General features: G+C 40.9%; 1 protein-coding gene across 2 annotated transcripts in view; it reads right to left on the bottom strand.

Moving 5' to 3' along the window:
* Positions 1-7,657, bottom strand: part of myo10l1 (myosin X, like 1) — a 49,354-nt gene extending 41,697 nt beyond the window's left edge. For both annotated transcript variants that reach the window (XM_019254494.2, XM_019254495.2), the window contains exon 1: positions 7,209-7,657. In XM_019254494.2, the coding sequence (XP_019110039.2) occupies positions 7,209-7,229 (21 nt within the window). In that variant the 5' untranslated portion in view covers positions 7,230-7,657. The remainder of the gene's footprint in view (positions 1-7,208) is intronic.
* Between the last annotated feature and the right edge of the window lie 6,052 nt (positions 7,658-13,709).

The following is a 13,709-nucleotide window of genomic DNA, read 5'->3' as shown; positions in this document are numbered from 1 at the left end:
GCATTCATGTCAAATATAAAACCTGATGAGTTACATTTGAATGCAGGTTTCAGACCCAAACGCACAAGAGCAGAACAGTTGAGAAAATGAAGAGCAGCACATCAAACCTACAGGATGCTACAGGCTACATTGAAATGTAAATGATCACAATATTAATATTCAGATCTTGTGTCCCCATTTTCTGTAATATATTCTGAGATTTTTTTACTCAAGCACCATTGGGATTGGAGAGTAGTTACATAAATCCAGGAATTTATGCACAAAATCAACTTTTATATCTTTCTTTTCTACTATCGTAAATGATGCAGGTGAATTTGTGTGTGTGTGTGTGTGTGTGTGTGTGTGTGTGTTAAAGGGACCCGCTTCTATCACTGTTTTACATCACTGTCTCTCTGATCTCCTCTCGTGCACCCTGGCCTGTGTCTGCGACCCAAACTGTGTCAGTAATATTCTATTAAAGGTGATAATACAATCAGGACAGCGAAGCTTTCAGCAGATTACAAAAGTGTTTATGTGTGTGTGTGTGAGTGTCACCGGTTCTATATGAGTCACATCTGTCAGTGAAAGAGATTAGAGTTGAAATTCAACACTGTAGCCAAAAAAAGAGGCAAAAAGAAACATCCACAAAGTCACAAATGAAATGTTTTGTTCATTATATTTAACCTCCTGGATAATGTTCTGTTAAAATTCTTAAGTCAGTATCAAAAAACAGAAAATTACATCCCAAAGTTTATAAATATATATTAATCAAAGGTTTTATGGGATGGCTAATTATGATTTTGCCGGATGTTTTATTTAGAAATTTTTATTTCCTGTCTCTTTTTGTTATTGCTCTACTACGAACAGCACACGTTCCGCCAACTTATCTCCATTTCTTGACCCTTCACCAAGAAATCGACCCTTAGATCATATTATATTCTTGCCTACCATTAATCTGTATTGTTTAATGTATTCTAGAGATATGTGATCACGTTCTGTGGTCAGGTTTTCCAACCACAAAAAGCAAAACTTCACCAAGTGTGCCAAAGTCTACAGTCCACCAGGATCGTGGTTTTCGTTCCATCTCACTCTAAGACTGTCAAACTTCACTGCAGCCCCATTTGAAATCTCAACATGCTGCACATTACTCCAGAATTCACATAGCGCTCTTGTACGCAAACCTTTGGGAAAAAAAGTTTAAAAAACATTTTTTTATATCTAGCAGCAGGATGTAACTTCAGAGGTATTTTTGTGATTTTCTGCCCAGAATGATAAAATGTTTGCCTGCAGCAAAACTAAATGTTTAAATCCAGCATTAAACATTGCTAAAAGGATAAAAGGTTTGCTTATTTCCTAAAGTTTACACATAATACGCTATTTGACCAAAACATTGAGTAGTATAAAGAGTGCCAAGGTCATAAATACAGCTAACAGCACTGCAAGGACTTAAGTTTGGACTCTGATGGGCTGAAACCAAAGCTTGTCATGTGGCATTTCAGATCACTGACAACTTGTTCAAACAATACTGTTCAAACAACACTGAATACCTTTGAGTTTTAGACATTTTCTGACATTTTACATCCATTTTCCAAAACTGCTTATCCTTATCAGGATTGCTGGGGGGTTGGAGTTGATCCCAGCTGATATTGGACGAGATGCGGGGTGCACGCTGGCCAGCATTCACGCGCACATTGGCACCTATGGGCAATTTGGCGACAGTGCTACCCACTGCACCGCTGTGACATTTTAAAGTGTCAGATAATAAGTTGCAGTCCTTTCAAAACCACAAAAATGTCCTTGTGGTTTGCCTAATGTGGCACACACACACACTCAGAAGTCATCAGGTCAAAGCTCTCTTACACAGAGCTAATGTAGATAGAGAAATGCCACAAGTTTTAAGTACATCATGTTCCCTGTTTGGCTGCTTTACTGTTATTCTGGGATAGCTTTAGACAGATAACCTGAATGATTTATCCAAAGTAAAGAGCAGATCAGACTTTACTGCTAAATTACAAACAGGGATAAAGGCAGCAGAGAGAAGCAGCTGTTAAATGTTATTTTGTGTGTACATATGTGTGTGAGCGTGTTATGTAGGCTACAGTGCAAATCCTCTTTGAGAAGCCAGTTTTAAGCAGTCTGCTAATTATCACATTCTCTCTCATCTTGGATTAAAACTACAGTCACACACACACACATACACCCACCCACACACACACACACACACCAACACCCTGGCAACAAGACTCCACGGCAACAGTGTGGAAACAGGGCACCATGGAAACAGCCTCTCTCCTCTAAGCATTGGTGGATGATGGGAGATGGTGTTCAGGTGAAAAGGATTGTGGGATATGATGTACTGTTTTATTTTTATTTACTATTTTTATGTTTGGTGCATGTTTTTAGAGGTAGTTTGTAGAAATGATGCAATCTGGGGGAAGAAAAAACGTTAATATAAACATGGTAATGCCAGTCTCCATAAGTCCCCATGTTAAAATGTCTAACTTCACAGCAGAAATAAACGTTTATTTATTTATTTATTTATCTCTGGTTCCTCTGGCCATGGGTCATCTTACATGGGCTCCACCATGTTGAACCACCATGTTTGTAGCCAGAACAGACAAACACTGACTCTAGAGAGTCGATGAAATCAGCAACTATACCGCTAGACACTACCATCCTACACACTGCTCATTTAAACTGCAACTATAGACCTTATTGTGGCAATAAGCTATATTGCCCACAGCATTTCAAGAGAACAGTAGGATTCTGGGAGATGTTGTTTAATTCACACACTGTAAAATAGCTTTAATGCAGTTTGACTGAAGCAGAGCTGTAGTCTCACACCTACACATACAGAACAAGCAGGAGAGTGAGGCGAGGAATAAAAGGATAAGAGGGGTGGAAGAGAGGAGAGACAGAGCTGGAAAAATGCCAGAAGGAGGAGGGAGACTGGCGGAGCTGCAACCACCGAAAGTGGTCGGTTGACTTAGATGGAGAAGCACCAAGTGAGTGGCTGCAGGGAGCGAGAGAACATCAGAGGGAAGGGAAAGGCAGAAAGAGAGAGGAAGAAGCAAAGCTGATGTAGCTCCTGAGCAGAACAAATGCGTTTGGAGCTGCTGAATATAGGTCACACATCTCCAGTGACTGTTCCCTTCCCTCCTCTGAACCAGCTTCCTGCAGTATGCATTTCATATGAAATCCTGCATAAATTGGCACCACAATCTATGGACACTGCTAAATTTACCCCTGAGCTTTGTATGTCAAAATGCGCTGCACAAAAGACTGAATATTTACAGCAACGAAAAGACACCTTCCACAGATCAAGAGCTGAGATTCATTTGTTTGTTTCCATGAATTTTTCAGGCAAGCGACCATATAGAATGCATCCAGATGATTAATATTTTACTGCCGAGCAAGTTCTTTGCATGAAAAATCAACCTCAGCTTTCACTGCCCTATAACTGTTCTCAGTGGCGTATGTAGCAGCCACTCAACAAATTGCACAGTAGTTAATGATGATTTACAGACGGTTCAGTGATGAAAACATCAGAGCAAAGAAGAGAGAGAGAGAAGAAGAGGAGAGGACTGTTTCCTGACCAGAGACACGACAGAAAGTGAGCTCATGAACAGGCAGATGTGATACAGCGACAATGACAGCAGACTTGAGATAATGTGTCAAAGCTGTTCTTTCCACATCCACATGCGTCGGTCTCCTGGTTATCAGTTCACCGTGGCTGTGCACCTGTAATCGAGTCCAGAGCTATCACACACACACCAACACAAACACAAAATGTCACCCCTGAGACCAAATGTCATCCATCTTACGCAGACGCAAACAAACACACATGAAATTCTGGAGATGACAGCCCAGGGTACCCACACCATTTCATAAAAGCAGCTTGTGTTCTGGTAAACGCAATAATAAAATCTCTGTTCTGTTTGTTCAACTACTTAAATGTTTTTGTTCCTGTTTTATGTTAGTCTTCATGAGCCAAAGATGATTTTCCACCCTGTTGAACAAGTTCTATACTGTTCTGTTCTACACCAAGGTCCAAGGCCCTGTTCTGGAGCTCTTGATCACCTCACACAGTCTTCATCTGCAGATGCACTTGTAGATTTTTAAATTTACTTAAAGGACTTCTCTCTTACTCTATTGTGTATTTTATTCTATTCTCAAATACTTTTAAGGCATTGCAATGAAATACTAAGTTTGGCTAATGCCCTAGTTAACAGAACGGGAAAAAGAGATGATGCTTTGACCGCTGACTTGACTTGCTTTGTCCAAGTTCAAAGTGTTTAAGTGCAGACTTGCACACCACTAACTTAAAACCAGTTACACCACTCAAACTAGTTGGTATGTTGGTATATTTTAGTGTGTTCCCTGTGGGTGCCACCTACAGTATAGCTGTGTCTCAATTCACGTTCTTACATATTTAAACTTGTTATTTTGAGTACATAAGTGCATTCACACAGTCAATTATGGTCAAATGCAGTGTACTGTGAGTAACCGTATTGTGCACTCATAACGGTCAAAAAGTTGAGCGTGGTAGGCAGTTGTGGTGCATATTTCTATATACAAATGTAAGTTGTATATATGTTTAATATTTATATTTTGGCAGTCATGGTAGTACTAATGTTAAAGAAGAGCTCAAATGTTGCGATTGTCATTTGTGATATTTATGGAGACGCACAGCCCTTCCAAAATTAGTGCACTACATCATGAAGTACATGTTGTACGCTGTGTATTACATAGCTGAACTGAGACACAGCACAATAACTGAACCGACTGACAATAACGTTAGCTTGTAAATATGTTTAACTTTTACTTGTAAACTGTAAACAAAAATAACACAAAATTAACTTAAATTATTAAACTTTTTACTACTCTTTACTTAAGTTTTGATTTATGACTAATAACTTTAGTTAGGATAGCATAATCAAATATTTCAAATGCTAACCCACATGAAACACATTTTACTCCCTCTGCACATAAAAAAAGTAATACTTACTTTAATTTTAACGTACTTATATTTAGTTGGCATCAAGTTTAATATATCATTTGTCCCCGAAAAACTGTAATTTTTTTGAAAAATTATCCTAGCTTGTTTACAAAGCTTTACACATTACATATCACACACAAGTCTCTATAGATAAGACACTACTTTAGTTTTAAAGGTCCAAGATATTATAGTTAAACTTTGGTACTGAGTGTAGTTTTATATTTCTGTGATTTTCGTCAGTAGTAGTTAGGCCTGCCTTTGTTTAGCAGATAATACTCAAACATCACAATCGCCTTACTTCTTTGCCGTGTTCAGTCAAGTGTATGCCGTTACATTGCTCCAATATTAAAATGTATCCCCTGTATTATCCTCTAACTTTTGCATGGTGTTAGAAAACTATTTTTGTTTGTATTTATTTCACTACAACATCCATATTCCACTACTAACCAGTCCAGTTTGAATATGAGGGGATTATTCAGTAGTCTACTGCCACCTGACATTTCATGCTTGGCTGGTCGGCCAGCTATCATGTTTTCTGCCTGGGTTGAGAAGGCGCCAGAGAGAGAGGTCAGCTGCTCACTCTCTCTGGTTTTAAGGGATAGATATAAGCAGAGGAACGCAGGGATATAAGTGTGCGGCATGGAGTGAAGACAGAAGAGGGATGAAACTAAGTGGACGTTGGATGGACACCTCCAGAGAGGACAGATTACTCAGCAGCCACGCTGCATGAAGTCATGTTTCTGAATATCAGATATGCAGCTTATGCAGGACTGCAGGCCTGAACATCATAACTCAATAAGTCGCTCCAATTTCAGGTCTCGCGTATGCTTTAAGTGTTTGTGCCGTGTGGGGCTGCGTGGTTGGTGATGTGGTGGTCTGCTAATCGATGCTATGATCAATATATTACAGAGAGACTGATGGGAAATGGAGCAAGGGAGATGCTGTCACATTTAACTATTCGTGTATGATCATCAGGACAGTTGTCATGTTTAGATCATGCATTCATTTACTTCCTTTCACTGTTAATATGACACATTATTGTCAAGATTAAATGAATCACACCTCTGTGTTTCTTTTGATAGCAGTGTTCACCACGGGCCCCGGTACCATATATACCAACACAACCACTCCCACATACTAATAAATGGCATGACATCACTGCCAATGTGAGAGGCATTTAGACCCATATCAGATTAACTTAAGAGGAAGGGGGAGGATAAGTAGCTTGGAGAGGATGGATATTGGCATCAAAGTCAGCAGACAAGACGGCGTTTTTATGAGATTGTGTGGACCAAAACACATGAAATGAACGGAGGGGGGAAGAGGCAGAGAGGGTTGCATCTCCTGAGGTGACAATGAAGGATGGAAGGAAGGAATATACGGGGGGGGAGGCTTGGATGCCACCGTGGATATGAATGGAAAAACCATCAGGCTTGATTCTACAAGCGCGAGGACGATTTGTCAAACAAATCCCAGGATGCTGAAGGTGAAAACCTGTGAGTTTTTACCCAGCATGCAGTGGAGGAATGAGCAGCAGGCTGAATAAATAACAGCTGATTTACCTAATATTCAATTAGATGTCTCCCTCTTATCTCACCTATCCATCCACACAGATATCCTTCCACTTTCCAGGTAGCCACCATCCTCCCCCTCCTCCTCCTCCTCTTCATCCACCCCCTCCACAATCCCTGCAGCCATGTACCCATACCCACCCATGCATCCTTCCCATTCACAGTGCACTAAAAAAAAGGAGGGGGGGCATGTTGTGGGAGGCCAACACGGTCTATCCTCCGCGTTAACAGATTGCCTTTAATCCGAGAGCCAGCCTTATGGATGCAAAAGCCCGTGTGTCAGCTCTCGTTTGGCCAATTTATCTGCAGCTCTGCTCCGAATTAATTCACCAAGCCAGCCGGCAGCCAGGCCCTAACAACGCTCTGCAGTGATAATAAAATAGTTTAGTTTTTAATCGATACAGATATGCATGCCTATTCCTAAAGGCCTATTCCTGCTGGGTTTTGTTGGAGAGGATCAGTCGACAGAAGCAAAGCAACACCTGCCGTAACCAAACCCGATGTGGATCAATAGAAAACCATAAAAAAAAATAAAAGCATATTGCAGCATATAGGTAGTGCATCGGTGCAAACGTTGGCTCTGTCACACCGTGAATCGCTTCATATGTCACTAATGTTTTAAGCTCGATTAAGAGTGACACACATTCTCCATGGCTTACCTCTGTAAAAAACGCCTCCATCCTCCCTACTCCTCCCAGACGACGCGCGCCCGGCCCCGCAGAGCGCAGACACCGGCTCCGGCTTCGGGTACGCAAATCTCGCCAACGGAGAGGTGAGCGTGTCGGTCAGGATGCGAGAAAGGTAGCGATGCCTCTGTGATGGTGTTTCCCATTCACCGAGCGGTAATCTTCATCTTCGTAAATGAAGCATCAAACACACACACACACTCACACTCACACACACACACACCTCTCAGCAGCGTCCGGAGCTCCTCTATGCGCAAAACCACAGCCACATAAGAAAAAATCCAAGGAGGCATTAAAAATGTCCACGGGAGGGATCCGTCATTAATTGAAGCACCCAGGCCTGCCTCCTTTTAGTGTCCTATTGTATGTGTGTATACATCTGTGTGTGTGCATGTGTGTGTGTGTGTGTGAGGGGCTGAGAGAGAGAGAGAGAGAGAGGACCAGTCCGGGGGCAGAATGAGCTTGACGCTGCCCACCGCACACACCGACGGGGCGGTGCAGAAGCAGCCTCCTCCAATACAACACACACACACACACACACATACATACATAGGGGCAGATGGAAGGTGGTGTAGGTTTGAAGTTGTGCTTCCATGTTCAACACTCAACACTGGTCCAACATCTGGATTTTTCTCCAGATGGACCCAGTTTTTGTGTTGGCTAGACCACCATGAGGTGGGGGGGACGACAGTTGAAAGAGTCTCTGTCCCACTTGGCCCAATTATAGGTGTTGATCTTGAAACCAACCAGACAGCAAAAGGAGGGAACGAGGAGAAGAAAGCAGATGAAAAAATAAGGAAATTAAGATACTCATCTCTCTCCTCCTGACAAATTCAGTAGTGACTAAATCAAATCAAATAAAATTTTATTTGTATAGCCCAAAGTCACAAAGTACATTTGCCTCGGAGGGCTTTACAATCCTTACACAGAGTGACACCCTCTGTCCTTAGACCCTCGGTTCAAGTGAGGAAAAACTTGCCCACAAAAAACCTTTAACAGGGAAAAAAGGTGGAAGAAACCTCAGGAAGAGCCACAGAGGAGGGATCCCTCTCCCAGGACGGACAGACGTGCAATAGATGTCACGTGTACAGGACAAATCAACACAAACACAAATTGTACAATGAATGATATGGCAGATATGGTAGGAGCACTAGTAGTGACTTTTGTGCCAAATTTGTAGTTTTGGCTATAACTTATCTAGGGGTGACATGAAGTGCAGGTACACACTAAGTACACACCAACTCTGTGGCTGTGAAGTGAAGCCAGTGCAGGAGTGCCAAAAAAAACAAAAACAAAAACCAGCAGTTCCTCAAACGACCACTTGAGACTGGCTCTACAGGACGAGTCAGTCTCCATAAGTCCCCATGTTCAAATGTCCAACTTCACAGTAGAAATAAACATGTTTACAGCCTGGTACAAAAAATAGTTTTGGTCTCTATAGCTAATTTTCCGTTCAGGACAACTGTACTGAGGGTGAATCTTGCTTGTTTGTGTCGTGGATGTAGCTTGTTTGAGCAGCCAGGTGTCATTCGGCTCGCCTCAGGTCCACCGATGATTGTGCTACAGTAAAATGTTACTAGGTCGCTCTTGGGACACAGCCCAAGATATATTTGTCAGCCATCCTGAACATTTCTATAACATTTAACAACTTATTATGAACAAAAGTCTAGTTTACTCGTCAAGGAGCTGCCCCCGAACTCTGGTTTCACCTCTGACTAGGCAGATAGCCAATCATAATTTAGGATAATGGGACGGCCAATTAAGCCAAATAAGTTTGCCTCGGGGCACCCTTTAGATATGCCCCTGGATCTTCTGGGGAATGGCTCCAGAGTATTTATACCTAACTTAATGTATTAACAAATTATGACATCATTATTGTTACAACTTTCTATTAATGACTTTATTAAACTTCATTATTGATTTATTTGCACAAATAACTGCAGAGATCTGATTGATTTTTACACTTGATGCCTTGACTTTGCGAATAATCCAAAAGAAAGAAAGGAGCTACTTTTGCATGGATATCATGCAGTATTAATTATTGTTGAAAGGTGAAATAATGAATTTTGACACATCAGCTTGACTGGATATGAATATGTAATGACACAGAGGAAGAAATCCCCTTATCACTGTATGAAATGATGTCTAAATTAGCCATTGGGCAAGAGCTGTCAGCAGCGTTCACTCTAATGTGTATCAAAAATCAAACAAAGAGAGGACGAGTGAGAGGAGGAGAGTTAGTATTTCTGTATGATCTTTCTGAAAAAGGCCACCATTCATTACATAGGAGGGGGAGGCTTGGTTACAGGGTTAGTCAGAGCCCCTGTAGGGTGAAAAATGATACCTCACGACACACACACATGCACGCAGGACGAGAACAGCAGGGGAAAAACACCCCAAAGTCAAGAAGGGTAACACACAATGTCCCTAAACGCATCAGTTTGTATGAATAAGGAAATGGATAGACATCTGCTTAATGTGATGTGGACTGTGCACAATTTTATTCCCTTCTTTAGATGTCCAAGCTGTAGGGGCCAGGTGCAGCCATCAGGAGACCAGCAGGCTGAGGCCTCTCTGGGGTAAAGTATTGTGAAGCTCAGCCTGTTCTCTCTGGAGCCCTGGAGGTATAGACGGGGGGAACATGTATGTATGAAAGTATTATTTAGCTGTGCCCTCTATCTTCATCAGGGAGACAGATCAAAAGCTACAGCCCCAACAACAGGGCCCCTCTTTATTGTTAGAAGTGTGTGTGTGTGTGTGTCTGTAGGCTTACACACCATATGCACATACATAAACACTCAGGAAATGAGACCCGGTCTTTATAATCTTTAATATGCAGTGGCCTAAAGGGAAACCTGTGGTGAACCTGAGACACTTCATCACACACTCATGCCGACTCTAAACAGCAACTGGAGGAGGTGGTGTGTAACTATTAACCAGTACAATGCTCCATAAATAGAAGTTTTAAGTTACCCTATAAGTTCACCATTGTATCTGTTTTGTATGATAATGACTGCTGCTGATTACTGTATGCTAATAATTATAAAGTCACGTTATTATTTGCTGATATAACAATGAGATTAAAACCATGAACACCACCCACTCTCCTTTTGTTGCAAGCATAAAGGAGAAACTACAGTGACCGCAAGAACACAAAAAACCTGAAACGCCCGATGTAAAGTAAGTGTTTGGTTTCTCCAGTCGACTGAATGGCTTCTCTCCGGGTATTCCAGCTTGCTCCTACAGCCCGAAGACATGTGGGTTTATGGGTTAACTAATGACTCTAAAAAACCTGTAGGCGTGAACGTGGGTGGCATGATTGAAAAACCAAAAACATGTTAGAAATGATCTGAAACTACAGAAACAAAACATAATAAAACAAGACCATGCCTTAATTTATATAATGTGGTATTGTATTGGCAGAGGAGGGCTACAAATCGCTATAAACACACACTAAAATCCACAATGCTTCAATTCAGTTTCAAACATTAAAAAACAATTGCAGATGTCATATTGTAGCGATGCGTTCGGGTGCCAGAAGATTTTGGTTTGTTGACAGAACTAACTGAGGTTACAGCATGTGTCAGGCTGATAAGGCCTGCAGTAGCGAGTGCTTACAAATCATAATTGACTCTCAAATTATTTCTTGTTGTTTGGTCTCTTTTAAAATTTAATAAAGTGTTGCTCTGAAGGACACCAACGTCATTTGCCAATTTGTGAGAAAAGTGGAGATTCGAGGCGAGAGGGTTCACACTCTGGACAAGTCGGCAATTCATCACAGGACATATAGAGAGAAACCATTCACATTTACATTCACACCTACGGGCAATTTAAAGTGAATTAACCTGTAAAGTGCATGTCAGCTGAGATTTGAACCGGTGGCATCCACTGCATCACTGTGCCGCCTGCTATTCAAGCAAGCAAACAGTGTTTGAAAGGATTTGTTTTAATCTATGAGGGCAGTTTATCACACCAGGATAATTCAGACAGTGTCTGAAATGATGAGTCAATTAATCAGCAACAGTTGATAATCAGCAACATTATTAATTAATCACTTAAGTAATGTACAAGGCAAATGTTATTTGGTTACCTAGTTTCAGCTTTTCAGATACAGTTTTAAAAATTGCTGCTTGTCTCTGTGTGTCAGCCCTGTGATGAGCTGGCGACTTGTCCGCTGTGTACCCCGCCTCTCGTCCAGTGCCAGCTGTGATCCAGGCTCCAGCCCCCTGTGACCCTGATAAGGATAAGCGCTTACAGAAAATGGATGGATTTGCTGCTTTTCACAGATCTAGATCACAGTAAATTGAATATCTTTGGTTTGTTTTTACAGTTTGGACAAAACTGATCTTTAAATGATAAAACAATTAATCAAATAAATGCTTAAGAGATTAACTGATAATGAAATCGATTGTTTGTGCAGTAAAGCTATAAATAACATAAAGACGTGCTGATTTTACGAAATAAAACACTTAAGCTTAACTTTTTATTACACTTCATATTATCTGCACTATACCCCTCCTGACTGGTGGTCAACAACTGAACATATTTTTGATGGAAGTCAATAGACCAAATGCAACAGACACAAATTTGCACAGAAACGTCCCCGGGGTGTGAAGGCAAAGGGGGGGTTTGCTGCTCTGTGTGATTACATGACTAAAAGCCATCGACCCAACAGACAACTCATATAACATGCACATCTACAAAAACATACACACAGATATGAGAAAGTCAGGGGCTATTAAATTCTCATTACCATGACAACACCAGGACTGAGTGACCCTCAGCCGTGAATTGTGGGATAGAGTCGGGAGCAGAACTCTGCTTACTCATCTGACCACAGCTCTCAGTCTCTCTCTCTTTCTCCTTGATGTCTCCTTCTCCTCTTACTGTTACACTCCGAATGTGTGTGTATGTGTGTGTGTGAGTGTAATTCACAGAGCAGTGTGTATGGTGGACAGATCATCAATAGGTCCTCTGGTTTTCTAAGCAAAAAAACACAGGCAGATTACTGAAGAGCTCAAAGCCCACCCATCCATGCTGCTGAGTCTTCATCTGTAGATCTATAGAAAAAAACACCAACATAATTAACAAATACATATTTTAACACATGTATCTTGTAACTGGCGTGTGTGTGTGTGTGTGTGTGTGTGTCATATGTTGCATGTACTCCCAGGCATCACTCCCAATGTCACAGACAATCAGTTTTACGACCGGAGCGTCCATAAATCTCTCTTCATTTATTAACCTCTTTTTCCTTGCCCATCGTCTGTGACCTCTCAGTGCAGACTGCATCTGTTTATGGCCGTCTGAGAGGACACGCTGAGTCAAAGAAATGCAGAGAGAATCCTCCAACTCATCATGAGCCCTACTTTGTACTGGTAAACGGGTGAAAAGGGCAATCTAAAACAAGGCCTAAAGGCTAAGTTTGGCTTTTTTTTGTTTTTTTAAATGACCCCAGAGAGACAAAAGTGCATGGTTTGGTCTAATTCAAGAACATTTCAGGAGTGAAATTTATAAAAGCATTCAAAACATGCAAGATGATCCCTTGATATGTGTTCAAAATAATCACATATTCAATATCTAATATTCTTTTTCATTCTTGTATTAAAATATATCAGCGTGTCTGTGATCTGCGGTCTGCAAAGACCTCGGCAAAGTCTTCTGGCAGTACAAGCCTTAAATGTTATTACAATAACTGTGGAAACTTTATTAAGACCTTGTTTTCATCAATCTAAATTATGGTTTCTGTGGTTTGTAATGACACACAAACATGAATAACAAACACACATACACACTCTTGAGGAAATGCCATTGAGCAGATGGGGTTACTTAGTCTCTCTAATTTAATTTACTTTGAATTGCTCGATATTAAACTTCTGCAAGCAGAGGGAAAATACTCCTGTTCATACAAGTCATGTTAAATTAAAAACATGTTAAATAAATCACCTTCATGGAGGACGACTGAATATGTTGCTAATGAAGGGTGATTGATTGATTGAAGGGTGAGTCTTCCCCCTAAATAATTAGCGATTTGTATCAATCTTCTTATCTGCCACTCAGCAAGAAACCAAATAAACCAAATTTCACAAAAATACTTAAAAGTCTTATTAAAATAATAAAACTATTCCATTAAAAGGGAGCTATTCTGTACTGATAAAAGTTGTTTTCATATTTTATTGACTCCCTAAACCACCACACACGTCAGATCACATGGACCACATGCCCTCATCTTATATCTCTTTGTTTCTGTATTGATTATTGAGTACACCGCTCATATTGACCATTAACCTTGCTGTCTGAAGGACGTTTGTCTGTCTGGATGCATAACATTAATTTATTTACGATACATGGAGAGCGGGGATGAGGAGCGTTGAGGGTGTCGTAAACTGTACAGATTATAAAGTCCACTGAGGTAAATTTGCGATTTGTGATATACTGAGCTATATAAATTAAAAAAGGACTGATTGGATCAAA

The sequence above is a fragment of the Larimichthys crocea genome, chromosome XXIV (assembly GCF_000972845.2).
Source record: "Larimichthys crocea isolate SSNF chromosome XXIV, L_crocea_2.0, whole genome shotgun sequence".
Lineage (NCBI taxonomy): Eukaryota > Metazoa > Chordata > Actinopteri > Sciaenidae > Larimichthys > Larimichthys crocea.
This window is presented reverse-complemented; position numbering and strand designations above follow the sequence as displayed.